Source organism: Rhinatrema bivittatum, chromosome 12 (genome assembly GCF_901001135.1).
Source record: "Rhinatrema bivittatum chromosome 12, aRhiBiv1.1, whole genome shotgun sequence".
In the NCBI taxonomy this organism is placed as follows: Eukaryota; Metazoa; Chordata; class Amphibia; order Gymnophiona; family Rhinatrematidae; genus Rhinatrema; species Rhinatrema bivittatum.
The window spans coordinates 4,327,736-4,354,437 of NC_042626.1; the positions used below are offsets into that span (position 1 = coordinate 4,327,736).

A 26,702-nucleotide genomic window follows, 5' to 3' on the forward strand; every position below is an offset into this window, starting at 1 on the left:
AGGGAGCAATCTGCTGCTCCCAGGTCTGGATGATGGAGCAGGGTTGAACATGAGGCCCAGGGACAAAACCAGATAAAGAGAAGACGGCTTTCAGCGGAAGGTGTACAAACCTGATCTAATGGTGCCCTGACCGCAGAGCTCCTTATACCAAAAACCACCTTCAAAACTGGAAATGCAAAATCTACTGTCTGAAGAGTGAAGAAGGAGGCCTTGGAGACGGCGGTGGCTTGGACATGTGTGCTGAATGCCACCTCTCACACTGCCCAGGACAGACGTCTGCGGGCTGACACGGGACAACACCACAGACTGGCAGCAGTGGTGCTGGATCACAGAGGAGGGACTGAATGAAGGAATCTGAGATGCTCTGACCTGGCCCTGATTTTAACCTTCTATCCTTAAGCATCACTGGAATCTACAAACTTCTGAATATTTGGAGCAGACCTAAATTAATGTTCCTGACAGTTTGAGTTAACTGAGAAACCAACCATGATCATCATCCAAGCAAGGGGGGATCAGACCATTCCTGCCCCCACCCTACCTCCCTCTTTCCGGGGACGATGCAATAAAGTGCGCAGGTTCACACGTGGCTGGACTCACGTTTTGGATGCGTTACACTAGCACCCGATGAAATAAGGAGATTAGCACATCCAAAACATGCACCAAACAAATGCGAGGCCAATAGCGCCCATAGCATGAAAATTCCTTATACATGAGGCTGATGCCTTCCCAATGCAAAAAACCCGCTGGACGCCCAAACGCACACATTTTAATGTGGCAAATTTAACTCCAGTCCCAGAGGCAGCGTTAAGTCAATCCGCCAGTCAAGGCTTCATCGGAGGGTCCTCCTGGTCAGTATCCTTGTGACCCTTACATTTACTGCTTGCGGTAAATAAAAGTATATGGGCTCGATTTAAAAAACCCCATCCTGGACACAGCACTGGTGCTCAGCTATGGGCGTCCAGCAACCTCGGCCAGGAGCAGGATAAAAAGAGACGCTGGGGTTTAGTGCCCACTGCAGTTCTGGGCGCCGATGCACTTGAGCACTAGGGATGCACAATTCCTCCCCAGCGCAGCCCCTCATTCACATACGAGCACCCGTTTCTAACGCGCGTCTTATTGCATCGGCCCCTCTATCTCCACAGGCCGATTCCTACTGAATGTTACAAGAGGGTGGAGATGGCTTGAGATGCGGGAGACCCGGGTGCTAGTGCAATAAACTGAAAATCTCCAGCAGGGAGAGCGGGCACCACCTCCGACTCTCAAATTTACCACTAATGCTGGCCTCGGTATTTGCAATGGGTCCAAGAGCGCCTCCTACTGGAGCTCAGGGTGCAGGCAACACATCAGGCTGGGGCGCTCTCCGAATGCAGCTCGGATCTCCTCTCGCCACAATGTCCAACCTTTCGCCCTTGGCATGGCAGCGTCCTGCGCGATCGCTTGGCTTTGCGCGCTTTATTGTGCCATCGCCCTCCCTTCCTCTGGCGCCGGCTGCCGCTCTCGGGGGCGGGGCGGGGCGCGGTGCCCGCCCCCTGGGCGGGGCCCCGGCCACGCCCCCTCGCTCTGACCGCAGGCAGCGCCGCTCCGCGCTCCCCCTCCGCAGCACTTGCCGGGCTCTCTGCGCGCGCGTGGCTCCCCGGGGAGCCCCAGCTCAGGATGTGGCTGGATGAGCGGGTGCTTGCCCTGTTTAAGAAGAACCTGCAGCCCACCCTGACTTACTGGAGCGTTTTCTTCAGCTTCGGGCTGTGCATCGCCTTCCTGGGACCCACGCTCCTGGACCTCCGCTGTCAGACCCAGAGCTCCCTGCAGCAGATCACCTGGGTTTTCTTCTCCCAGCAGTTCTGTCTCCTGCTGGGCAGCTGCTTTGGAGGGCTCTTCAAGAGGACGTAAGGCACTTGCAAACTCAACACACCTGTAGCTCTCTCCCTTCTTCCTCATCCTGACACTTTACTCTCGCGCTCTCTCTCTGTCAATTAATGCCGAAACTCTAGCAAGAAAAAAACTTGCATTGCTTTATCTTTCACCAGAAATACTGCACAGGTCAGTCCCAAAATATGCGGCAAACTTGCTATTCACCTTGTATTATTGTAAGATTTAAGGGTAGGATGCTGAGGTGTGTGCATGGCTGCATGTGACCAGGAGCCCAGGGGCTGTCTGTCTCCTCCAGGACCCCCTCCATTCAATACCATCCTCAGACCTGCTTCTGCAACATTTCCAAGAGTGTAAAAAGTCTGCCCAGATGTAAAATCGCCATTGGACAGAGGACAAGCTCCCTTTCAGCTGGCCCTGTTAACTTTTCGGCAGCAGGTCAATTGTCTTGGATGGATGTCAGCTGCCTTGGGCAAATTCTTTGGAAAGGTGGCATATAAATTATAAAGAAAGAAAAGAAATATCTAGTCCTGTAACTACAATGAATATGCATGGGATCAACTGGGTACTTGCCACCTGAACTGGTCACTGTTAGAAGAGAGATGCTGGGCTCAGCATCTCTCTTCTTGCATTGGACCAGATCATGGTCCAAAGCTTTGCATTGGACCAGATCATGGTCCAAAGCTTTGCATTGGACCATGATCTGGTCCAATGCAAAGCTTATGTTCTTATGAAATATATTTGTATATATTGACTCTCTTCCTGAAAACCTGACTGAATGTCCCCATATACTTATTGCCACAACTAGGGTTGCTCGGGAAGTGGGGACCAAGGAGTGACTAGATGTATGCAAATTCTTTTATGTGTGAGCAACAATGTTTTTAAAGCAACAATTTTTGAGCACCAATATTAGTGTTGCATTTCTGTACATAGCACAAAGAACAATGTATGTGAGCGTGCATGTAAAACCTGTGAGCGATGCTCCGAAACGTATGAGCATTCACTCACACGCTCAGCTTAGAGGGAACTATGGGTGGGACTGTGCACGCTAAACATTGCCCGTTGGAGGCTCAATTGCTTCTCGCTGCTAGGTTCACAATAGCCACTTTTTGGAAATTCTTCCTTGCCTGAATTTCTGGTGCAGGCAGATCCGTGACATAGCTGATCTGGCGTTATTGTGTCAAAACTGAAATGGGACTGGATATGGGGAAGCTTCAGAAGACATTAAGGTGCCGATGCAATACAGTGCACTCTGCACTGCTTAACCCGCTGTCCGACGTGGGTTAAATAGGCGCTAATCCACCCCCTAATGCAATAGGGGATTAGTGCCTATTTAACAGCATCCAATGCGGAGTGAATGAGTTATTACTATTACTCATTCACTCCAAATGCAAAAAGATAAATGTGAAACATAGAAACATAGAAGTGACGGCAGAAGAAGACCAAACGCCCATCCAGTCTGCCCAGCAAACTTTCACACTTGTTTGTTTTCATACTTATCTGTTACTCTTGGCTCTTATAAGTAACTTTTTGGTTCTAATTCCCTTCCACCCCCACCATCGATGCAGACAGCAGTACTGGAGCTGCATCTAAGTGAAGTATCTAGCTAATTGGTTAGGGGTAGTAACCGCCGTAATAAGCAAGCTACTCCCATGCTTGTTGGTTGTCTGAATATAAATCCTCTTTTCTTCATCCCCCTGCCGTTGAAGTAGAGAGCTATGCTGAATATGCATTGAAAGTGAAGTATCAGGCTTATTTGGTTTGGGGTAGTAACCGCCATAACAAGCAAGCTACTCCCCTGCTTTTTTGTGGATGCAAATCCTTTTCTCCACATCTCAGATGCACAGTTATTGCTCAGATATTAATGCCTGCCTTTTCTGTACTTCTTTTTTAAAGTTAAAAATATAAAATAAAATAACTCGGCAGACCGCCGAGTTATGAAGACTGACGCCGGTAAACTCGGCGTCTGTTTTCATAACCGGCCGTCTGCCAGTAATGAAAATGGCCACCAATAAACTCGTGCTGGCCATCCATAGGGGCCGATGCAATAATCTTCACGGAAAGCGGGCGCTGACTTTTCAGCGCCCGCTTTCTTAATGCACACATGGCGCCTGCAAGAGGGGCACCATGCAATATGTAAATTAGGGGGTCATGCTAGGAAGGAGGCGCTAGGGTCGCTTGTGCAACCTTAGCGCCTCCTTGCTGATGCAACCCGCCGCGGCTGCCGGTTATGAAGACCAACGCCGGTAAACTCGGCCGTCTGCCAGAAATGAAAATGGCCGCCGATAAAGTGGATTTGTCAATAGGCACTCATTATCAGGCCGATACAGTACACTGCGCTCAGCCGAGCGCACTGTTTAACCTGCGGCTGGACGCGCGTTTTGGACACGCATCCACAACTCCTTACACCATTAGGGGTTTAGTGCGTCCAAAACGTGCGTCCAACCTCCCCAAAACTAACACTACTCATTACATGCAAATGTATGTTGATGAGGCTATTAGCTATTTGCCTTGGATAAAAAAAAAAAAAAGTGTGCCCGATCCGCACATTTTAGCGCTCAGAAATGAATGCCAGCCCAAAGTAAGTGTTAATTTTTGAGCGTCCATTTCCTAGCACCTAGCTGTGCACAGGTGAGGAAAGAGGTGCTTGTAAAATTGAGCATCCCTAGTGTCTCCCTATTAGTGTAATCCCTTATTTAAATATTGTATCGCGAGCCCGGGAGAGGTGGCTGGGCACGCGTTAGGAAAGCGAGCACTCAACGCTGAGCACTGTATGGGCCTGCCTTGGGCGGCAGGCTGTCCTTCAGGGGAGAACCACCCTCTGCTACCCTGTAATAGACCCTTACAGAAGATGGGGGAGTGAAAACACCAAAAGTGCCTAGAAGCAGCTACATTTTAAATCCATCCCTGGGTGCATGCAGTCGCGGCATGGGATGGATGTGACACATTCTGCCACTACACAAGCAGCAAAGAATGTAATGTAAGCACCAGAAATAGTCATTGTAGCCTCTGCCTAAACTCCAGGACATTTCTCAGATCATGAAAGGAAGAGCAGGCCATTTTTTGAAGTGACTTTCTTCTCTGTGTATGATGTCTTTCATCACACCGTAGACTATCCGCCTCTGTCTCTCACTTCCTTCTAAAAAGGCTTTCAGCTATGGCAGTCTGAAAAGTTGCGTAACTTGAAATACCAGGACTTCTAGTGCACAAATAAAAAGGTCATTTTTCCATATTGTTTTCTTTTGGAGAATGAAGACCTCTCCATGTCTTGACCTAGACATTCCCTGTACTGCAGCTAGAAAGTTCATCTGAGCCCAGGTCTCCCTCTCAGTGAATGTGCACTGCCTCCATTGTATGCAAATCGATCTCCTGCATATTCATTGTGGATATCCTGAAACCCTGACTGGCTGGGTGGGTCCTGAGGACTGGGTTCAGAACCACTGGTGTTTAATAATGATGATGAATCTATCAACAATGTAACAGCTTTAAAAAATCATTGTTCCATGTCAGGTTAAAGAATAGCTCTTTTAGCTCCAAAGCTGACATCCTGGTTCCTCCCTTTGGGCAAATATCTGACTTATATTTCTTGGGACAGACAGTGCTTTCTATTCAGACTTTGTTTCACGGCCTCTGACAAGATTTCATAGTCCCTTTTGCGCTGTTGCGGCTACAGAATGTTTAACCCCAGGTGTACCGCCTGTCAGACCCAAAAAGCAGCCAGCAAGCAGGCTCTTCCCTGTGGTTCATTGTGATGTCGCCAAACGTGGAATAAAACTAGAGCATTACAATGAAATAAAGCCATGTAACAGGAGAAGTCTTCAAGTACTTTAAATGATGTCATTCTTTGAAATGAAATGTACACGTGTCCTTTTCAACCATGCCTCCGAAATGCTCCTTTAATGCAGCTGAAAATCCATTTCTAGAGCTTCAGCCATTCTGCCTCTGTAACTTGCTTTTCCTGCTCAGATTTCAGTTAAACCTTTGAAAACTTACCCGCATATGTGTCTGGTACGGGCAGGGCAAATAACTGGTATGTAAAGTACCACTGCTCTGCCCACCGTGCAAGCTGGTCCTTGAAGGGAACGATAGTGTAGATCTGATCAAGCACCTTATTTATCACCCGCTTTTCTATACAAAATACTCAGACCCTAACAAAACTGAATGATCATAAAGCACAATCAAAATAAAGAAGTTTAATGAAAAATATAGCAGAGATGTAGACAAATCTAAGAAAAGGAGCCCAAAGTTGTATCTTAACCAGAACAATAAGATCAAATCTGCAATCACAGACTACTAAAACATGTCCATCTTTAAAAAAATTCAACCCTTAAAAGCTATTTCAAATAACCAGATTTTAACAATCATCCTGAATGATACAAAATCATTCAGCAGACTAATAGATTTAGGCAGAAAGTTCCATGGTTTTGGACCTGTACTAGAATCAGGAATATTTACTGGCCCGACCTTCTTTTGAGGCGTGAATAAGCTTGTGCATGAAGGGGGAGCAGGTTGATACAGTGCATTTGGATTTTCAGAAGACTCTCCCGGAAAATGAGAGGTTATGGGATTGGAGGCAGTGTCCTGTTGTGGACTGGTAACTGGAATCCAAGATGATGACAGGCAGCTCCCCTGCAGCTCTGCGTGGACCCATGGATGCCCGTGTTACCCAGGGTGCAGCGCTGCTGACAGTGGAGCCTCCTTGGAGAGAAAGCTGACCCCCCGTCTCCCCCCGGCTCGCTGGCATCTCTTGGTCTGGCGGTAAGAACGCCTTGGCTGGGGGAGGCGCTGACTGGTGGTGCTGATGCACATGAGGAGGACATTGTTTCTGTGGCTGGTCAGACCTTTCCACGGGAGAGCTTCAGCTGTATTTCCCCTTCAGTCCATCTGGCTTTGGGGAATGCTTCACCTTCATATCAGAAATCCACGAATCTGGAATCTCGCATTTGGCCTTAGAGAATTCTAAGGATGAAATGGATTCTCAGGAATCTGAAGTCTAAGCTAATGTGACTCGTGTAAAGGCTTTGCAAGAAAGTTTGCTTAAAGATAATAATTTCTTTCTAAGAGTTTGGAAAATTCTTTGATCTGTAGGAAGTTGCATTTAGTGATTTTCCCTGTGTGCCTTTGGTTTCAGGGCACCTATTGCTAGGATTTATTATTTGCTGCCCACTAAACGAGACGGCTTCCTATCTCCCACAGCTCCTTGAATGTCACTGCTAAGCCCTCCGCACTGCTGCGCTCTGACAGAGACTGGGATGTATTTTAGACATGGGGTTGGGACTTTCTTACAATGGAAGGCCATGGCATTTCCAGATGAGGCACGATCAGCTCCAAAGCCCAGGAAGCACTCCTGGGGCTTTGCAGCTGGGGGCTCAGTCTTTCCTCAGGTTCCCCTGCAAATGTTGCATTAAATAGAATAATACCGGTACTATCTATGTCTTTTTTTGAACTAGCCCACTTACTTTTTTTCCTACTGACAAATTTGTACCTTCGGATGCTCCCAGCCCTGCACCTACAGATCCAGTACAGGTATGAATTTGCCTTCTTTGCTATCTGATTGCCCAGGGGTTAGCTGTTCTGGTTTTCTTTTTTATTATATAAGTGTTTGGTTTTCTTATTAGATTGGGATCTTGGTATTCCTCACATTCTGGACTTGACTTATAGCTGATTATTAATTTGTTTATGTTCTATTGGATATATTTTTTCATTTTTTTTAAATTGTATATCAGCTTGTGCTTTTCTTTTTTCAAGTTTATTTTGATGCATGTAATTTGAAATTGCATAAATAAAAAGTAAAAAAAAAAGACAGGAAATGGAGGTTAGGACTAAATGGTCACTTTTCCAAATGGCGAAAGGTCGTTAGTACATAAATACATAAAACTTGCCATGCTGGGTCAGACTGAGGGTCCTTCAAGCCCAGTGTCCTGTTTCCAACAGTGGCCAATCCAAGTCACAAGAACCTGGCAGGATCCCGAGGGGTAGAGAGATTCCAAGCTGCTTATCCCAAGAATTAGCCGTGGATTTCTGAAACTCTCCAGGAACTTGTCCAAACCTTTTTTTAAACACAGCTACACTAACAACTTTCACCACATCCTCTGGCAACAAATTGCAGAGTTCAATTATGCATTGAGGGAACACAGAGACTCTGCAGGATATTAAAAAGCCATGGGATAGGAGGCAATGTACTTTTTGAGACTGATAACTGGTTAAAAGACAGAAAACAGATTTCCACATGGAGAAAAGTCATTAGTGGAGAACCACAGGCGTCAGTACTGGGATCTATGCTATTTAACATATTCATAAATAATCTGAAAAAAAGGAACAACGAGTGAGGTGATCAGATTTACAGATGACATGAAATTATTCAGTTGTTAAAACAGCAATAGATTGTGAGGAACTACAGGGAGTGCATAAGTGAAATTTAATATGGAAAAGTGCATAGTGATGCATGTAGGGGAAAATAATCCTCACACAATGCTGGATTTCACGATAGGAGCCACTATCCAAGAAAAGGACCTTGGGAATACCTTGAAATCCTTTGCTCAGTGTGCAGTGGCAATTGAGAAAGCAAAGAATGATCCAAAAAGGAATGAAGAATAAAACAGAGAATGTTATATTGCCTCTGTATCAGTCCATGGTGCGATCTCACCTTGAGTACTGGGTACAGTTCTGGTCACATCATCTTAAAAAAAAAAAAAGGCACAGTGGAAGTAGAACAGGAGTGCTGTGCTCCGGGTTATAAATACACGTGAAAAGCAGCCGAGGCTCGTGCTTCCCTCTCATCACACACTCGTGTTGAGACGGTCCCACATCCAGAAAGGCCCTTAGCTGCTTACCACACAGCAGGTAAATTATTTCCGAACCTAAGCTGACGGGCAATGCAAATCTTAGCTCCTGTCATCTTGTACGTTTCATACAAAGCTCCAAGCAGGAAAGCCATTTCTTTAGTATCTCCTCCTGCGCTGTTCACTTCATGCTGACTACAGAAGGGGCTTTATGTGCCTGAGACAAAGATTAAAGTTAGAAAACTAGGACTGTCCAGTATTCCCAAGAAACGATTTACTGCTAATCAAGATCAGAATGTAAAAACTGCCAGGGGGGACTGTCGGAGACCCACGTTACGCTCCTCACTTCTTTGTGGCTGATCCTCTCTCCTTTCAAGCTTCTTTGCCTTCAGTGCCCAGGGTCTTCCAGGAGTCCAGGTTGGCTGAAGCTCCCCATTCCCTCCCCAGGACAGTGGTGATCTGCACTCATGTTTCAAGATTGGGCAAATGGGCCCAGAGCTCTTTCTAGCAGAAAGGTAAACATCCTACAGCTAGACAAAAGGGAATGAACAGTTTGTATCAAAAAACAAACAAGTTAATCTGTCCTCATACACAGTCTTTGAGGGCATCTGAAGGCTCTCACCTAAAGGCAGAAAAATATCTTGCAACGCACAGGCCTGGATTTCGACACTGCCACCGGCATCAGAGCGTCTAAATCAAACCCCGCTGCCACATCTCTTCTCTGGTGGCAGCAGCAAGGAAATGTGAGACAAAAACCACGGCCCTTTCGCATCACCCCGCCACTTGCACGGGTTTCCCCAGGAACAGGGGGTCCGTTTCCAAAGGGTTTCGGCTCCTAACTTTTGGAGTTAGGCCCAAAGGTGCCAGCTCATGCTCCCTCGGTTGCCTTCACTCCGGCCTGGCCGGAATTCACCAGTGGCCCTGGGCTCGCCCCGTGGACGGCTGGCAGAAGAGCACAGAATGGCCTGTGCCGTGACTTGTGGGTCCGCTGGCTGGGTTCCTTCATGCGCCCCGTTGTCTCATTATGTGTGACGCACCATTTATTCAATAATTCAAGCTCTCTAAATATACACAGAACAGGGAATGTGGCTGCGACTCCAGCCCACCCAGCCCCTTCTGAAATGGGACACGTGTACCGCGAATGGGATTTGGGGCAGAAGTTTATCAGTTGCATTGCACATGAACAAGTCGTTCGGGTGAAATGAGACAGAACAAATTTAAATCTGGTGCTAACAGCGAAAGGCAAAGTAATGAGAGAGGAGATGACTGCTGGCCAGGTCTGTGATTAATGAGCCATGACTGGCTCAGGCGCCCCGTGACCTTCCTGGGGGTGGGTGGGAATTACCAGCGTACACAGCAGCGACTGCATCTCTCCCCCACTACCCGTGGCCATGCTGAAGCATCATCATCAGTGCAGCAGGCCCTGTGCATGCTGGGAGACAAAAACACTTTGCTGCAGACATGCGTGAGCCGAGCAGCACAGGTGCAACCTAAAATCTTGCATTTACTTCTACTAGAATTGCTTAAACCTGCCTTTCTGAGTATGACTACACCAAATCAAGAGCATCCACCCAGAACACCCCACTGTAGCACCCAGGGCCAGAGTGTTCCCCAGGAATACCTCACTGTAGCACCCCAGGGCCAGAGTGTTCCCCAGGAATACCTCACTGTAGCACCCAGGGCCAGAGTGTTCCCCAGGAATACCTCACTGTAGCACCCAGGGCCAGAGTGCTCCCCAGGAATACCTCACTGTAGCACCTAGGGCCAGAGTGTTCCCCAGGAATACCCCACTATAGCACCCCAGTGCCAGAGTGATCCCCAGGAATACCCCACTATAGCACCCCAGGGCCAGAGTGCTCCCCGGGAATACCCCACTATAGCACCCCAGGGCCAGACTGATCCCCAGGAATACCTCACTATAGCACCCCAGGGCCAGAGTGTTCCCCAGGAATACCCCACTATAGCACCCCAGGGCCAGAGTGCTCCCCAGGAATACCCCACTATAGCACCCCAGGGCCAGACTGATCCCCAGGTATACCTCACTATAGCACCCCAGGGCCAGAGTGCTCCCCGGGAATACCCCACTATAGCACCCCAGTGCCAGAGTGATCCCCAGAAATACCTCACTGTAGCACCCAGGGCCAGAGTGTTCCCCAGGAATACCTCACTGTAGCACCCAGGGCCAGAGTGCTCCCCAGGAATACCTCACTGTAGCACCCAGGGCCAGAGTGTTCCCCAGGAATACCCCACTATAGCACCCCAGTGCCAGAGTGATCCCCAGGAATACCCCACTATAGCACCCCAGGGCCAGAGTGCTCCCCGGGAATACCCCACTGTAGCACCCCAGGGCCAGACTGATCCCCAGGAATACCTCACTATAGCACCCCAGGGCCAGAGTGTTCCCCAGGAATACCCCACTATAGCACCCCAGGGCCAGAGTGCTCCCCAGGAATACCTCACTATAGCACCCCAGGGCCAGAGTGCTCCCCGGGAATACCCCACTATAGCACCCCAGTGCCAGAGTGATCCCCAGGAATACCCCACTATAGCACCCCAGGGCCAGAGTGCTCCCCGGGAATACCCCACTGTAGCACCCCAGGGCCAGACTGATCCCCAGGAATACCTCACTATAGCACCCCAGGGCCAGAGTGTTCCCCAGGAATACCCCACTATAGCACCCCAGGGCCAGACTGATCCCCAGGAATACCTCACTATAGCACCCCAGGGCCAGAGTGCTCCCCGGGAATACCCCACTATAGCACCCCAGTGCCAGAGTGATCCCCAGGAATACCCCACTATAGCACCCCAGTGCCAGAGTGATCCCCAGGAATACCCCACTATAGCACCCCAGTGCCAGAGTGATCCCCAGGAATACCTCACTGTAGCACCCAGGGCCAGAGTGTTCCCCAGGAATATTGCACTATAACATGTTTTACAGTCTCTCAAGGGTAGGAAAGGAGCACTATGTTAACCCATCAACAACAGTATTAGTTAAGGGGTTCAACAGAATGTTGGGAATAAGTGATACCTTGCTTAATCGCACAAATATTCAACAGTGGATGATTTTGGCTCACCTGCCTGTTGATTTTGTCAGGTTGGAATACATCTTTAATCACTTGGCAGTGACCTTGGACATCTCTCTGACAAGGGATTTCTGAGGAAATACCAAGTTCATCCCTTTCTGCAAGCAGCGTGGGATGTGGTGCAGTGACCGTGGCTGTCACTTCCCAGCCACATGTGGTCAAGCCAGCTCCCAATCAAAGTCAGTACTGCCGGATAAACTTCGGATCGGCCAATCAGACGCCTTCATCCCTGTGCATTTCCTGAGGGTTTCACAGGAGAAGGTTCTGACACCCCTGAAAGGCAAAACTCCATAGCATTCCTTGTGGAACCTCCAGTTTTATTTGTCTCTTGCATCCCTGTGCCCTTTGACCTGTAGTAGAGTCTGACCACAGAGGAGTGAAATGCTGAAACCTGCCCAAGCTCAGCCTGCAGACACATTAGCCACAGAAGACAAACAAGCATGGGATCAAGCCCGAGACGTGGTAAATAGTTTATTGTTTCAAAGAGCTAGAAAATCACAGAATGTTTTTAAACACAAGCAGGATAATTGAAAAATGAGCACATGTGTGCCCACACTCCATGAAGTTAGCATTGGGCACATTTAAAACTAATCAGAGAAAGTTCTTCACTCAACGCACAATTAAACTCTGGAATTTGTTGCCAGAGGATGTGGTTAGTGCAGTTAGTGTAGCTGTGTTTAAAAAAGGATTGGATAAGTTCTTGGAGGAGAAGTCCATTACCTGCTATTAATTAAGTTGACTTAGATAATAACCACCTCTATTACTAGCAACGGTAACATGGACTAGACTTAGTTTTTGGGTACTTGCCAGGTTCTTATGGCCTGGTTTTGGCCACTGTTGGAAACAGGATGCTGGGCTTGATGGACCCTTGGTCTGACCCAGTATGGCATGTTCTTATACACATATTGACACGCGAGCAAAGATCTGTTGGAATTTTTAATCGTTCGTGCACTTGCACGCGTACCAGACGTAAGTATGCATCTAAGTTTAAGAGGTTCCTCAAGCACAGCTGGGACTCGTCGGCTTTTACACGCATACGTCAACAAATCTGAAAAGCTGCTCATGCGATGCACATTCCCAGATTTCCAATAGCGAGGTCTTTCAGAGCCTTTCATTCTTCACCCTGCACGCCACCCAATTGATCCAGACCCCTCACCCTGCAGACTCGAGGAGCAGCAGTAAAGTTATGCGGACATCTCAGTTTTAATTTTATATTTATTCAGTTTTAATCAAAATTTCGTGATATAAAACAAAGCATTTTAAGTATTAATACAAAGGAAAAAAACTTACAAATAACAACCAATCTGCAAAAGAACAAGTCCGTATAATGCGAGCAGTAACAAACGTTCCTGGTACCATCTAAATCAGAAACCAAAGCATTCAAGACGTTTTGGCAGAAATACAAATTTCTAAGTGAACAGGATCCAGAAATATATATGTATTCTCCAGAAATTCTACCAAACATTTTACAGGGGCATTTTAAGAAAAAAGCACTCGAGATTTCAAACCCAGAAATGGCTTTCTTTTAGCTTATGGCTCTCTTGAGACAGTGTGAGCACAAAGTAAAGAGCTCTTACATTTAAAATATTGCTGAAGAAATAAATCCCTATCACTAGCAGACACAAAAGTGACCTGGTTGCTACGTTATCATTCGAGGTTGGCAAGAATAAAGAGACATCAGAACTATTAACGGACGCCAATCCATCCATGGCTCCATTTACCATTCCGGCTTCTCTTTTTTTGTCAGGCACATAATAGGAATTTGATAAAAGAAAGAGTTTGTCAGGAGAAAACTGTAAAATATCCGCAGAATATTTTTTAAAGAGCTCAACCCCAGATAATAAGCGGGTTTCGGGAAAATGTAACAAACGTAAAATCTTTGATCTCAGCCTATTTTCTAACATTTCACAGTTATAATGCAGTCACAAATTGTCTTTAATTCCTGAAGCTAACGAAGATTGTATATTGGTCATTGTCCCAGCTGGGGCACCCAAATCGGTCTCAGTTTGTCCCAGTCTTTTATCTACCTCTGTTAATTTTTAGAAATGGCAGATGAAAATTGACAAAGCTGTGCAAGAGAATTAGAAAGAAGATTCAATAAGTGTGATAGCATTCCAGATGTCTTTTAGCAAATTCACGGCTGGCTCACTGCTAACTGGCGGGCCGATACAGTAAAGTGCGCTCCGGTGGCGCGCACTGTTAGCCCACATTTGGCCGCGCGTTTTCCACGCGCTATTTTTACCCCTTATTCAGTAAGGGGTAATAGTGCATCGAAAACACGTGGCCAAACCCCCCCCGAAACTAATAGCGCTCGCAACATGCAAATGCATCTTGATGGCCCTATTAGGTATGTGCGCGGGATCCAGTAAGTAAAATGTGCAGCCAAGCCGCACATTTTACTTTCAGAAATTAGCGCCTACCCAAAGGTCGGCGTTAATTTCTGCCGGCGCCGGGAAAGTGCACAGAAAAGCAGTAAAAACTGCTTTTCTGTACACCCTCCGACTTAATATCATGGCGATATTAAGTCGGAGGTCCCGAAAATAAAAAAAAATTTTAAATTAAAAAAAAAAATTTAAAATGTGCCTGCGGCCCGCAGGTTGAAAACAGGACGCTCAATTTTGCCAGCGTCCGGTTTCCGAACCCGTGGCTGTTATCGGGCTTGAGAACCGACGCCGGCAAAATTGAGCGTCGGCTGTCAAACCTGCCATGGAAAGGCCATGCCCCTTTTCCGTCAGCTTGTTTTTCACACGTGCATGGGTACATACGAGTGTAATTTTTACAGCTTTTTTAAATCTGCACTCGGGTGCGGCTCAAATACACGTGTGTGGGGGCATTTTTGCACAAGCAATGCTTTTAAAATCAACCTCAAGCTCTTCAAGAAAGGAAACAGGGCTAGCAAAAGGCCAAAGGTCGGTCATCTCAGGAATCTGAGATGACCGGGGCAGCTTGAGATATAGAAGACAGCTTTCCATCCATTTTTAAGACATTAAACAGTCCACAGCCTGGGGCTGAAAATGTTAGAAGGGGATTTTCCAGGACCGTCTTACTGCACCTATTAGAGATGCAGAAGTGTATGGGGAAGGCACCAGGCTTGCGTGGGCTCGGTCTAGAGTATTATTAAATTCTAGTTTGCCCTTCTTTTTCCCATAAATACAATTACAAATAGCAAGCATGAAGATCCTAAGTACCCTATTAATTGAGGTTTGAATTGATAGCTCTCAAATGCATCTTTCAACGTCTTTGAAATGAGGTAACTCCAAGGTTTAGAGTCAGGCGCTCAGAGCATATTGTTTGTATAATTATGCAGGTGATTTAAGACTATTGTCAGTTCCACGAAAACACTCTCGAGCCCCTGAAGCAGGCAGCATTGTCCGCCGAAACGCTGTGCAGTGTCAGGTTCTAGAGGAGCTCAGGATGGCAGAGAAAGAGAGACTAACAAGCCACCAGAGTTATACAAACAATGTGCTCTGAGCTCCTCATTCTAAACATTAGAGTTGTCTCATTTCAAAGATGCTGAAAGATGCATTTGAGAGCTATCAGACTCGCTTGGAAAATATTTGCATGGGGCGGAGCTCACAATATTTTCCAAGTGATGCTGGATTAAGAGGCTAATGCATACGGACAAAAAGCACATACAAGGAGGAATACTTCTCGTTGATAAAGAGAAAAAAGAACAATGAATCTGATTCTAACAGCTTTTTGAGAATATTTATATATGTCAGTGCTGTACTAAGGCACTTATACTGCTCCATATTGCTCTTGTTCTTTTTATTGTTAATCAGTATACCGTATGCTGACTGTTGTAATAGGCATCGTCTGAATAAAAATTAATCAAGAAGAAAAAAAAAAGCAAAACATATGGAAAAACTGCCCTGTAAAGAGTTCTGTCCTCACTCGAGTAGGAATTTTAGTTTTACTACCACAGGGCTGGCAGCGCAGAATCTCTCGGAGCAGGGAAAGCGAATCGGAGCTGTGGAGCAGAATACCCGCACCCAAACACCCATTGAATTTAGTACATCTCAGGTTAAATTCTAGGATTCGGCAGTGCTAGCACATGGATAAATAAAATGCAATGTGTTTTATCATGCAGTGGCCCTTTGTCTTCCTCTTCTCTGGTTCAGGGTGAAGCAGTCCCTCCTTGTCCTCTTCATCTCAGCTTTGGCAATTTCGCTGGTCTTTTCCATCATCCCTTTCTGTCACAATGTGGTGTTGCTGGCAATTGTCATGGCGATGGCTGGGCTGGCAATGGGATGCATCGATACCATCTCCAACATGAAGTTGGTTGAGATCTACCAGAAGGACTCTGCCATTTTCCTGCAGGTAAGCAGCTGCCCCACGTTGGACAGGGTGCACCTACCCTTTCCCCATCAAAGCCTTCTGAAATTAAACTACACATCTCTACAGAAAAGGAGAATGTAACATTATGTCTCTTCAGTTTATTCTTCATGGTCTCGCAACACAAGAGACAACAACCTCCACTGCATCTAAATGACACTGTTGATCATCATCTAGTCTGTCCTCACTTCATTTCATGACTCTTTCTATCTTGGTTTTCTTCTTACCTCTCTCATCACGCTTTTAATGTACGCTCCAGTGGATCCTCTTCCACTGCTATCCCACTATCATAAGAACATAAGAAAATGCCATACTGGGTCAGACCAAGGGTCCATTAAGCCCAGCATCCTATTTCCAACAGTGGCCAATCCAGGCCATAAGAACCTGGCAATTCCCCAAACACTAAGTCTATTCCATGTTACCATTGCTAATGGCAGTGGCTATTCTCTAAGTGAACTTAATAGCAGGTAATGGACTTCTCCTCCAAGAACTTATCCAATCCTTTTTTAAACACAGCTATACTAACTGCACTAACCACATCCTCTGGCAACAAATTCCAGAGTTTAATTGTGCGTTGAGTAAAAAAGAACTTTCTCCGATTAGTTTTAAATGTGCCCCATGCTAACTTCATGGAGTGCCCCCTAGTCTTTCTACTATCCGAAAGAGTAAATAACCGATTCACATCTACCCGTTCTAGACCTCTCATGATTTTAAACACCTCTATCATATCCCCCCTCAGTCGTCTCTTCTCCAAGCTGAAAAGTCCTAACCTCTTTAGTCTTTCCTCATAGGGGAGCTGTTCCATTCCCCTTATCATTGCTGTGTCTCAGGACTGTCTTTGGATCTTCTTTTCCTCCCATTATATTTGTTCCCTCCTTGCTCTGATGTCCTCCCAAGCCTTTCAGTAACATCTTTATGCTGACTCCCAGAGCTACACAAAAGATTTCACCAGGAATCCTGTCCCAGATCTCAGCCTGCTTGACTGGTATTGCCACCTGGATGTCCCATTGCACCTTAACATGGCCTAAACAGAATGGGTTATCTTTCCTCCTTCCTCTCTCTATTGCTGTAGTAACACTGACATCTTCCTGGTCCCCTCAGTCTGTAACCTTGGGGTCATCTTCAATTCCTCTCTCTACACACATCCAAAATACTAGGGATGTGCATTCGTTTTGAACGAATGTGCAATCCGCAACTTATAGGTCTCTATTCATTGCATTCATGGGGTTCCGAAACGTATGGCGAACCCCCACGAATGCAACGTATCACTAACGAATAAAACCCCCACCCTCCTGACCCCCTTACTATGTCACAGGGGCAAAGGCTATCGGCGCCATTTTGAATACCGGCAGCCGATGGTCCGAGTGCAGGAGATCGCTCCAGGACCCCTGCTGGACCACCAGGGACTTTTGGCAAGTCTTGGGGGGGTCAGGAGGGTGGGGGGTTGTAGTTAATTAAATTTAAAGGGTTGGGATGGGGGTTTTTTTTAACTTTAATGGGAAATGAATACCATATGTAACTAATGAACGAATCGGGGTCCCCCGAAAACGGATGTAACGGATTTGGGTCCTGACGAATACGAATACCGAATCGAACGTATCCGACCCTGCTGCACATCCCTACAAAATACTGCTAAAATGTGTTACATTTTATATAATATCAACAAAATCCACCTCACACTTAAAATTATTGCAGCCAGCTTGTCATAGATCTCCCACTGAACCATCTGTCTTCACTATAGTCTATGCAGAATTCAGCAGCACACAACTTATCTTCTGCCAATATCACCCCACTTACTGTATACAACCCCTCTCTATCTGTTCCAACATAAGTTCAATCTTCTTTTACTCACCTACAAGTGTATTCATTCTGCAGTTCTTCATTACCTCTCCCTACACACCTCTTTGTGAACTCACTCCTGTCTATGTCCGACTCCTCTATCACCAGCTCCAGTCTCTGGGCTTTCCACCTGGCTGCACTACACACTTGGCATAGACTTCCTGAACTTTTCGAAAAAAAACTCAAGACTTGGCTATTCCTTCAGGCCTTCCCTTAACTTTCTAAACCCTGCAAATGCCATCTACTCAGACCCGCTAGATGGTCGGCTAGGCACCCCGCCTAACCTCCGCCTGTTAAGTAAACTTCTGTCCTTTATCTCTGGCTAACCTAGCCCCCGCCCCCAAGTTCATGTTACCCTGTTTTAAAGTAACTTTGCTTCTTGGTTAAATTGGTTTGTTAAGTTATATCCCCCTTGTTCCCTGTAAACCGACATGATATGATACGGTTCATGAATGTTCGGTATAGAAAAGAGTTAAAATAAAATAAATAAATAAATAACTGCTGCACTGCATTCTCTCTCTGGCCTTATTCAAATCCAGCCTAAAAGTCCTCCTTAATTCCAGGTTCTAACAATTTTCCATAGTAAATGTAACAGCCCAAGAGGTCAACATTGATAGCTTTTTTGTGTGTAACTTTTAAGAGCTGCACGCACAGAAATTGAGCGTTGAATATTCTCCCCTCTGACTGCTCAAATTTTGTGTGCACAAACCTTACCTGAGAAAGAGAGGCACGAATGGGGCACGGGTTTACGTGGCACATTGGGTGCAGTCTGGGCAGAGAGAGCACAATCCATTCAGCAGGACTTACACACACAAGACATGCACTGAACATGCAGGAGAGGGTCGGCACTTCACTTTTCACTGGACACTGACCTGTTTGTCTCTCCTGAGAAGGGATTGTCTCGTATGTGGATTTCTACAGGTCTTGCTTTGCTTCATATTTCCTCTTAGGCTCTCCATTTCTTTGTGGGCTTTGGCGCCTTGCTGAGTCCACTGATAGCAGATCCGTTCCTGTCCGAAACCAACTGCATCCAGTCCAACGGCACAGCCAACACCAGCAGCAGCCTTGAGCACATCCGCAACTCTCTGGTCGCCCACCACCCCAGGAACCTGTCCCATTACGAACTGCCCATGACGGGGCTGGTGATCACCAGAGTGTCCTATGCCTTCTGGATTATGGCGTTGATCAATGTAAGTGCCACAGGTGCAGCCTCTGCGACTTCCCACATTTTCCCTTTCACCTGTCTCCAGTTATTATGGCTCCATTCTCTTGTTTTACGCTTCCCTCAGACCTTTCCCTTTCTGTAAAGACATTGCAAGGTCTGCACTATCAACCTTTCTGATCCCAGTTCTCTCCAGCAGGACTGAGGCTGCTAATCCCTGTGCGGCAGCACACACAATGCTACCATGTACTCCTCATGCCAGGGATGTAAGAAAACATAGTGCAATTGTTAGTACTAATGCTCATTTGCCACCTATAGAACATGATTTGGCCATGTCACCATCCTTAAAAGCCACTTTCAGAATCAGCACTAACTGGTGCTCTAATTAACGTTTTCATTTTGAAAGAGCAAGCATTGACTAGGCCCGAAGTTTCTACTCACCACTAGAAGCATTTCCTCCAGACCAAGGAGAAGGCATTTTGCAATGATTACAGGTTTATGGTGAGGCTCCAGAAAAGTGCATCATTGTCTCACTAGCCTCAGACCGAAAATCCACTCTCTTGTTACTTCTCCAGCTGCCAGTGCCTATTGCGGTGTTCCTGCTCTTGTACAAGGAAGGGATGGTACCTGGCTGTGCTAGGAAGGGCAGCTCTCTCCTCAGAGCAGACGAGTTGGCTATGGAAACGCATGTGGCTGAAAAAGCGGAGGAGCACCACAGCACTCAGACAGCAGGACCCACAGCAAGCAGTAAGCAAGATGGTGATGAGCCGCAGGCTCCTAAATCAGCACTGAATTTGAGGCCGTCTTTATTTAAAATTCCCATATAGAAACACGACAGCAGAAAAAGACCGCATGGCCTATCTAGTCTGCCCATCCACACCAACTGATTCAGCTCTGCAGTCCCTTCCACTCCCTCAGAAATCCCTGCACTTATTTCATGCTCTCTTACATTCAGATACTGTCATTGTCTCTACCACTTCCATGCACCCACCACCCTCTCTGTAAAGAAAGATGTCCTAAGATTACTCCTGAACCTACCCCCTTTCACCCTCATTTCATGACCCCTCGTTCCACAGCCTCCTATCCTTGAAAGAGGCTCAGCTCCTGTGCATGGAAGGTCTCTCTCATATCTCTCCTTTCCTCTAGGGAGTACATGTTATGATCTTTAAGTCCTTCCCATATGCTTTAGAACAAAGACCACTGACCATTTTAGTGACCTCCCTCTGGACCGGCTCCGTCCTGTTTCTCTCCTTCTGAAGGTGGGGTCTCCAAAATTGTACTCAGTATTCCCAGTGAGGTCTCACCAGGGACCTGTACAGGGGCAATGTCACCTCCCTTTTCTGCTGACCCTTCCTCTCCCTATGCAGCCACGCAGCTTTCTGGCTTTTACTGTCGCTTTATCCATCTGTTTGGCCACTCAGGACTTTTTCAGTTTGAAACCAATCACAGGAAAATGATGACAAAAGTACAGGACCCATCGTTGCTTAAATAAAATTGCTGTAGGAACTCTAAAAAGCGCGGCTGATGCTATTGCTAGGCCCAATACTTTAAACGCAGAAGCATTCACTCCTGATCTTCCTGGAGCCGCTTTCGCTCCAGTTCCACTTTCTGCTTTTCTGGGGTACGGCAGGAGGTCCGAGCCCCAGCCTGGCAAACAATATTCCTATCCCTGCTACAAATTCCCACGAATGGCAGCTAGGAAATGCAAGCACTTGCCAAATTGTCTTTTTTTTTTTTATTATTTCAGGTCACGATGAGCTCTTTAGCTGCCTCCAGAGTAAAAACTTTCAAGGGGCTTCCTTCTCGTACTTTGCCATTCATGTCACTGGAGCGCTGGTTCTGTTCATGAGCGATGGCATTGTGGTAAGAGCCATGTCTGCTGGGCTGGGGCTGTGCATGCCTGCGTCAGGACGTTCCCCTCCAATGTCACGGCACCCGAGCCTCCCTTCTTCCTGTCAAAGTTTGGGGAGAGTCTGCTAGGCCAAACGCTCTGCTCTTCCTCTGAGGGAAGCTTGCTGGGCAGACTGGATGGGCCATTTGGTCTTCTTCTGCCGTCGTTTCTATGTTTCTATGCTTCACTTCATCCTTTTAATGGTTCCTTGTATTCTAGGTGATTGCTTTTCAGTAACACATTTTTTGCCTGAGAAATCTGTGGGCATGAATCTGTTTTCGGCTTCCTCCCACACAGGGCGAGTATGCTGGCTTTGTGTACACCTACGCTGTGGAGAAGCCTCTCTCCATAGAGCACAAGAAGGCCGGATACCTGCCCAGTCTCTTCTGGGCCTCTATCACATTGGGCCGACTGCTGTCAGTCCCCTTGTCCTATTGGATGAAAGCCACCACCATGATCTTCATCAATCTGGTAAGGCTTTGTCCACATGCTGCTAGCGAGACGCTTGAGATGGAAGAGCGAGATGGCAATGGGCAGGGTGGTTAGATTGCCTTCCCCTGAGAGAATTACAAGTTGAAGATGATTTCTTGCAGTTCCCCAGACCGACCATGCTGGCTCCTGTCATTGCAGAGCGGTGTGCTGCTCACGTTCCTGCTCCTGCTGCTCACCTCCTACAGCACCGTCTTCCTGTTTGTGGGGACAGCTCTGCTCGGTCTCTTTCTCAGCAGCATCTTTCCCAGCATGCTAGCCTATACGGAGGATGTGCTTAACTATAAAGGTAGCAGCCATGACTAAAAAGGGGGGGGGGGGGGAGGGCGTGCCCGAGGAAATTGCTGTAGGAGAAAGAGCCCTGGGGGGTGCCAGGAGGCTGCCACGTGGCGTGGCAGAAGCAGTCCTTTCAAGTTTCATTGATAAATCTTTCATGCCGTTCGTTGGGGCGTGTCGGGGGACCAGTGAATTTTTTAAATCTATACGCGCTGCATGGACTGTATTACTTGAAAAAAAAAATCATCTACACGATTCTCAATTTCTTTTTCAACTGTTTCCACCTCACGCTCTTTGGCTGAATCCAAGCAATGCTACCAGCTGGGCGAGGGATTTCCACTTTTCCATGGGCTGTTGGGGTTTGGCTGCTTCTTGCTTTCATGGAGTTTGGCTCTAACATCAGATTGTTCCCCTCTCCAGGCTGTGCCACGACGGTGCTGGTGACCGGGGCAGGGATAGGGGAGATGGTCCTCCAGATGATGGTGGGAACGGTAAGTACAGCGGAGAGTCCATTACTACCCTACGAGTGGGCTGCCAGACTGCTCAGCATCAGAAACGATTTCTAGGACAGCGGCTTGTGACCTCACATTGACTCCAGGTGACGAGGCGCAGAAACGTTTGCACACTCAGAGTAGAAATGTACCTAAAAGTAGTACACGTAAAAGGGATTTTTTTTCCAGGTGCCCGCTATTCTGCATGGTATTTCTTCTTTTCCGAGGGGAGCAGTCCCAGGTTGCAACCAGAATCTCATCTCATTTTAAAATCCAGTCCAGAGAGAATGAATAAATTAGGGTTCACAGAACCGCACCAGGACTGCCAACTTATGAAAATGATTTTTTCAGACATGCATCATTGCCATTTTGTGCACAAGACACCATACCCAGCTCCCCAATACTGCAGCCGTGACTTTCTTTTCATGGACTTGACAGCTGCTCTGCAGGTTAAAACCCTGTGTGTGGGGGGCAGGCAGAAGGAAGAAATTACCATTGAATGCAGAGGCAGTCCCCGAGGTGAAAATCATGCAACTGCTGACATCATTTATTTATATTATCCTCATTTATTCTACTACTTGGTTGATTTTTAAGTGCGCCAAAGTTCAGAAAACCTGGCGGGATATTAGAATTGATTTTTTGATTAGCCTGAGCCATGCAAATGAAAAAAATCAACCAAAAAGGCAAATATTAAAACAAAGATCTTAAGCTAGGAATAGAAGGGCATCTTGTTTCTGATTAATTAGGCAGCGACGTCACTGGGAAGGGGATGCTGTCTAATTACAGCAAATTATCATCCTGATTTGCATAATGCACACCAGATGTACACAGCACTATATGGATACATAATGGTGTCCCTGCACATGGGAGCTTACTATTTAGTTCAGACAAGACACAAAATAAAAACAAATAGGCTTAGAGTTAAAGCAGTGAGACTATGATTGGGATATAGAAGCAGAAGTTAACAGCAGATCAAGAGCTGATGGTTCATGAGCCTGCCCAGCTCTATAGTAGAGATGTGCATAGTTTTTTGTGTTCGTGTCGTTCTTCGTTTTTCGGCCGCCATGGAAAATGTCGTTTTTTTTTCGGTTCGGGTCTTTTTTTTCGCGAAAAATCGATTTTTAGTTAGTGCGCGCTAACTCCCAGTTAGTGCGTGCTAACTCCCCGTTAGTGCGCGCTAACTCCTGTTAGCGCGCACTAACAAAAACCGTTAGATTTTGTTAGTTTTTGTTAGTTTTTGTTAGTGCGCACTAACAGGACTTAGCGCGCACTAACGGGGAGTTAGCGCGCACTGACTCCCGTTAGTGCGCACTAATCAGAAAAACGAATTTTTGCGAAAAAACAGGAAAATCCTGATTTTTTTCGGGCTCCCTGAAACATGCCGAATTGGACAATTTCGTTGCAATTTTCCAATTCAGCAAAAACGAATGCACATCTCTACTCTATAGTCCCTTCCTCTCCTTCCCAGATCCCCTGTGCTTGTCCCATGCTTTCTTGAATTCTGATGTAGTTGTATGCGAATGGCCGAGAGCTCTGATACTCCTGGTTTCAGTACTGCCTGCCCCTCAGTCACACACACTATTTATTGTCTTTCCTTCTGGCAGATTATCCAGCAGGAGGGCAGCCACAGCTTCCTGGTGTGTGGGACAATCTTTGGGTGTCTGGCCTTTGCATTCTACGTTGTCCTCCTGGTGTTCCACAGGATGCATCGCAAGCCCTCAGCGGGTAAGGGAAAGGCACAGCTTTCTCCAGGGCTTCCTGCACCAGCTACCTTGGGTTAAACAATAAAAGAAAAAGAGGAAACTCTTGCTTGAAACTGGACAGAGGAAAGGGCGCAGTAAATTAAATCATGAAAACCAGAAAGCTTACTGGAAATAGATATTTTAGATTGAAAGTGGGAATGGATTGCATTCTACGTTTTATTTTTATGAGTGTATCTGTGCACTCTGCATTGATTCAGTGGATTTTGCAGAATATACAAATATGAAATAAACAAATACATACTGGGGTAGATTTTAAAAAATTGTGCAATCGCGTACTTTTGTGCGCGAACAAAAGTACGCTGGATTTTATAAGATACGTGCGTAGCCACGCGTATCTTATAAAATCCGGGGTCAGCGCACGCAAGGGGGTGCACATTTGTGCACCCTGCGCGCGCCGAGCCCAGCGCGCGCTGCCTGTTCCCTCCGAGGCCGCTCCGATTTCGGAGCGGCCTCGGAGGGAACTTTCCTTCGCCCTCCCCCCACCTTCCCCTTTCTTCCCCTACCTAACCCACCCCCCCGGCCCTATCTAACCCCCCCCTTACCTTTGTTGGCAGATTTACGCCTGCTAAAAGCAGACGTAAAGCTGCGCACGCCAGCGGGCTGCTGGCACGCCGTCACCCGACCCGGGGGCTGGTCCGGAGGCCTCGACCACGCCCCCGGGCCGGCGCCACGCCCCCGGGCCTGCCCCCGAAACGCCGGGGCCCCACTTCCGAAACGCCGCGTCATTTCGGGAACACCCCCGACACGCCCCCTCCCTGCCGCGTAAATCCGGAAGGATTTACACGCGCAGGGCTTTTAAAATCCGCCCCACTAGATTTTAGCTTTTAAAATAAAAGTGCTGGATCTTAGTTTAGGAAATCCCTCACTCTTTGATCATTCGTTAAACAAATTTCCATACCTAGGGGTGCTAAGAAGGAAGAACCTGCAAACTGCATGTGTCCAACTAGAAACAGAGCTGTCCTGTCAGCCCACCTAATAACTGGGCCAGCTGCATTCCCTGTCTGTTCATAGTGAGAATTTTTACACCAATCCTCTGTCCCTTCCCTTCCCCACATCCTGCCAGAGAGCAAATAAAAACCAAGCAGGCAGGCAGGCAATTGCATGAACTAACCCGCGGCTGTGCCTTCCTCTGCAGAGGTCTCAGGCGAGCAAGCAGCAATGAAGGAAGGGAGCCTGTCCTACCAGAGGTAGAGAGGACTGCGGGCCATGGCCTGCCGGAGAGGCGCTGCGCAAGAAGACCTTGCAGTGGGAGTAGCACTCGTTTCCTGCACCCACCCTGGCCTCTCACTATAGTGCTACGCTTATTAGGTGGTAGTGCTGCAGAGTGTGGAAACCGGCTGTGGATATGGAGCTGGTGAAGAGAGTAGCCTGGTTCCGAACCCAGTCCTCGGGACCCACAGAGCCAGGATATTTTGGGCCATTCTTTCGGGAATTCGGTCCTCAAGGACTTCCAGCATGAATCAAGTTATCTGTGTTTCAGAAAACAAGTCCTATCTTATTAAATCAGAGATTCAGAAAAGAAATGTAATTGTTTAGAGAACATTTCAATGAACATTGATAAAGCTGAAAGTTCATCATTACAACCTGCGCTTATTGTAATGATGTTTGTAGTCCTCTATGGCTCTCTCTCTGTTTATGATTTTACTTTAAGTGCAACCTGCTTTGTTGCTGGTGGGAAATCAAATGTTAATAAATGACATGAAAATGAATATGCATGAGCAAGATTTGCATGCAGTACCTCCTTGTATGTAAATCTTTCTCCTGCATATTCCTCGTGGGTATCCTGAAGCCCCTGAGGACTGGTAACATGCGCACGCTTTGGAGGTGGCGTCTGCCATATCTAAGGAAGGTGATTTTCCATGCCACATGTTATAATGCAAGGGGAGCCCCTAGGAGGTGTAACCGGAAAACCTTTCTCCTCCCTGATTTTAGCAGGGAGAGCCCCACAACCTGGAACTTGAAAGCTGCCCCACAGCAACCTCGCCTGATTGAGGTGCAAAACCCCCATGCCCACGCCCACTGTCTGACTGATTGAGGAACAAAAGGGAACAAGAATGAACAAATAAGAAAAAAATCTAATTGGATACAGGATTTAATCTAGCACGGTCCGGAATGGGTGTAGGCAGACCACTAAAGCTTACCCAATGCCCACTCCCTGGTCAGGCCCTGCTACCTCCATTTCTGTTCTCTGCAGGGCCTCCATATGCTCCAGTGAAAAATCATTTTTCATTTCTCCTGTTCCACGGGCCATTTCTGTACCTCTGCGAGCTGCCATTTTGGGGAAGTGGCAGGAGCTGAAGTCAGCAGCCGTGGAGCCTGGCCCGTGTGATGTCAGTGGGAGTCGCACAGAGCAAGAACTGACATGGGTTCAGCACTGCCTCGCCACGAAGGAAGGCTTTTCTTGCAGGATGGACCCCACATTTCCTCAGCTGATTTCTGAAAACAAGTGTAGCAGGCATCATGCCAATTCTCTCTTCCCTCAGAAATTGACAATTTGCCAGCAAGACATAACAGCACCTCTCAGCCAAATCGGCTCCCCCGAGAGAGGATATGCAGTCATGTTTCCTCTCTTGTAATGGACAAATAATTGAAGAAAAACCTTCCTGAAAACAGACTCCAAACGATGTTTGGTCTAGCTCTTAGTAGTTCTGTAAATATATTTAAATTGATAACCACTGGCTACTTTGTTATAGCTTCTGTGTGACTCCTTTGTACATTTCATCAG

General features: G+C 47.0%; 1 protein-coding gene across 1 annotated transcript; it reads left to right on the forward strand.

Annotated features, from left to right (window-relative positions):
• Positions 1-1,567: 1,567 nt before the first annotated feature.
• Positions 1,568-26,652, forward strand: MFSD4A (major facilitator superfamily domain containing 4A). Its single transcript, XM_029574286.1, has 10 exons — positions 1,568-1,883; positions 15,853-16,051; positions 18,856-19,095; positions 19,643-19,814; positions 20,815-20,930; positions 21,256-21,429; positions 21,589-21,736; positions 22,144-22,214; positions 23,819-23,939; positions 25,113-26,652. Exons 1-10 carry the CDS (start codon positions 1,654-1,656, stop codon positions 25,166-25,168), a joined length of 1,527 nt encoding a protein of 508 aa, XP_029430146.1. The 5' UTR covers positions 1,568-1,653; the 3' UTR covers positions 25,169-26,652.
• Positions 26,653-26,702: the final 50 nt, after the last annotated feature.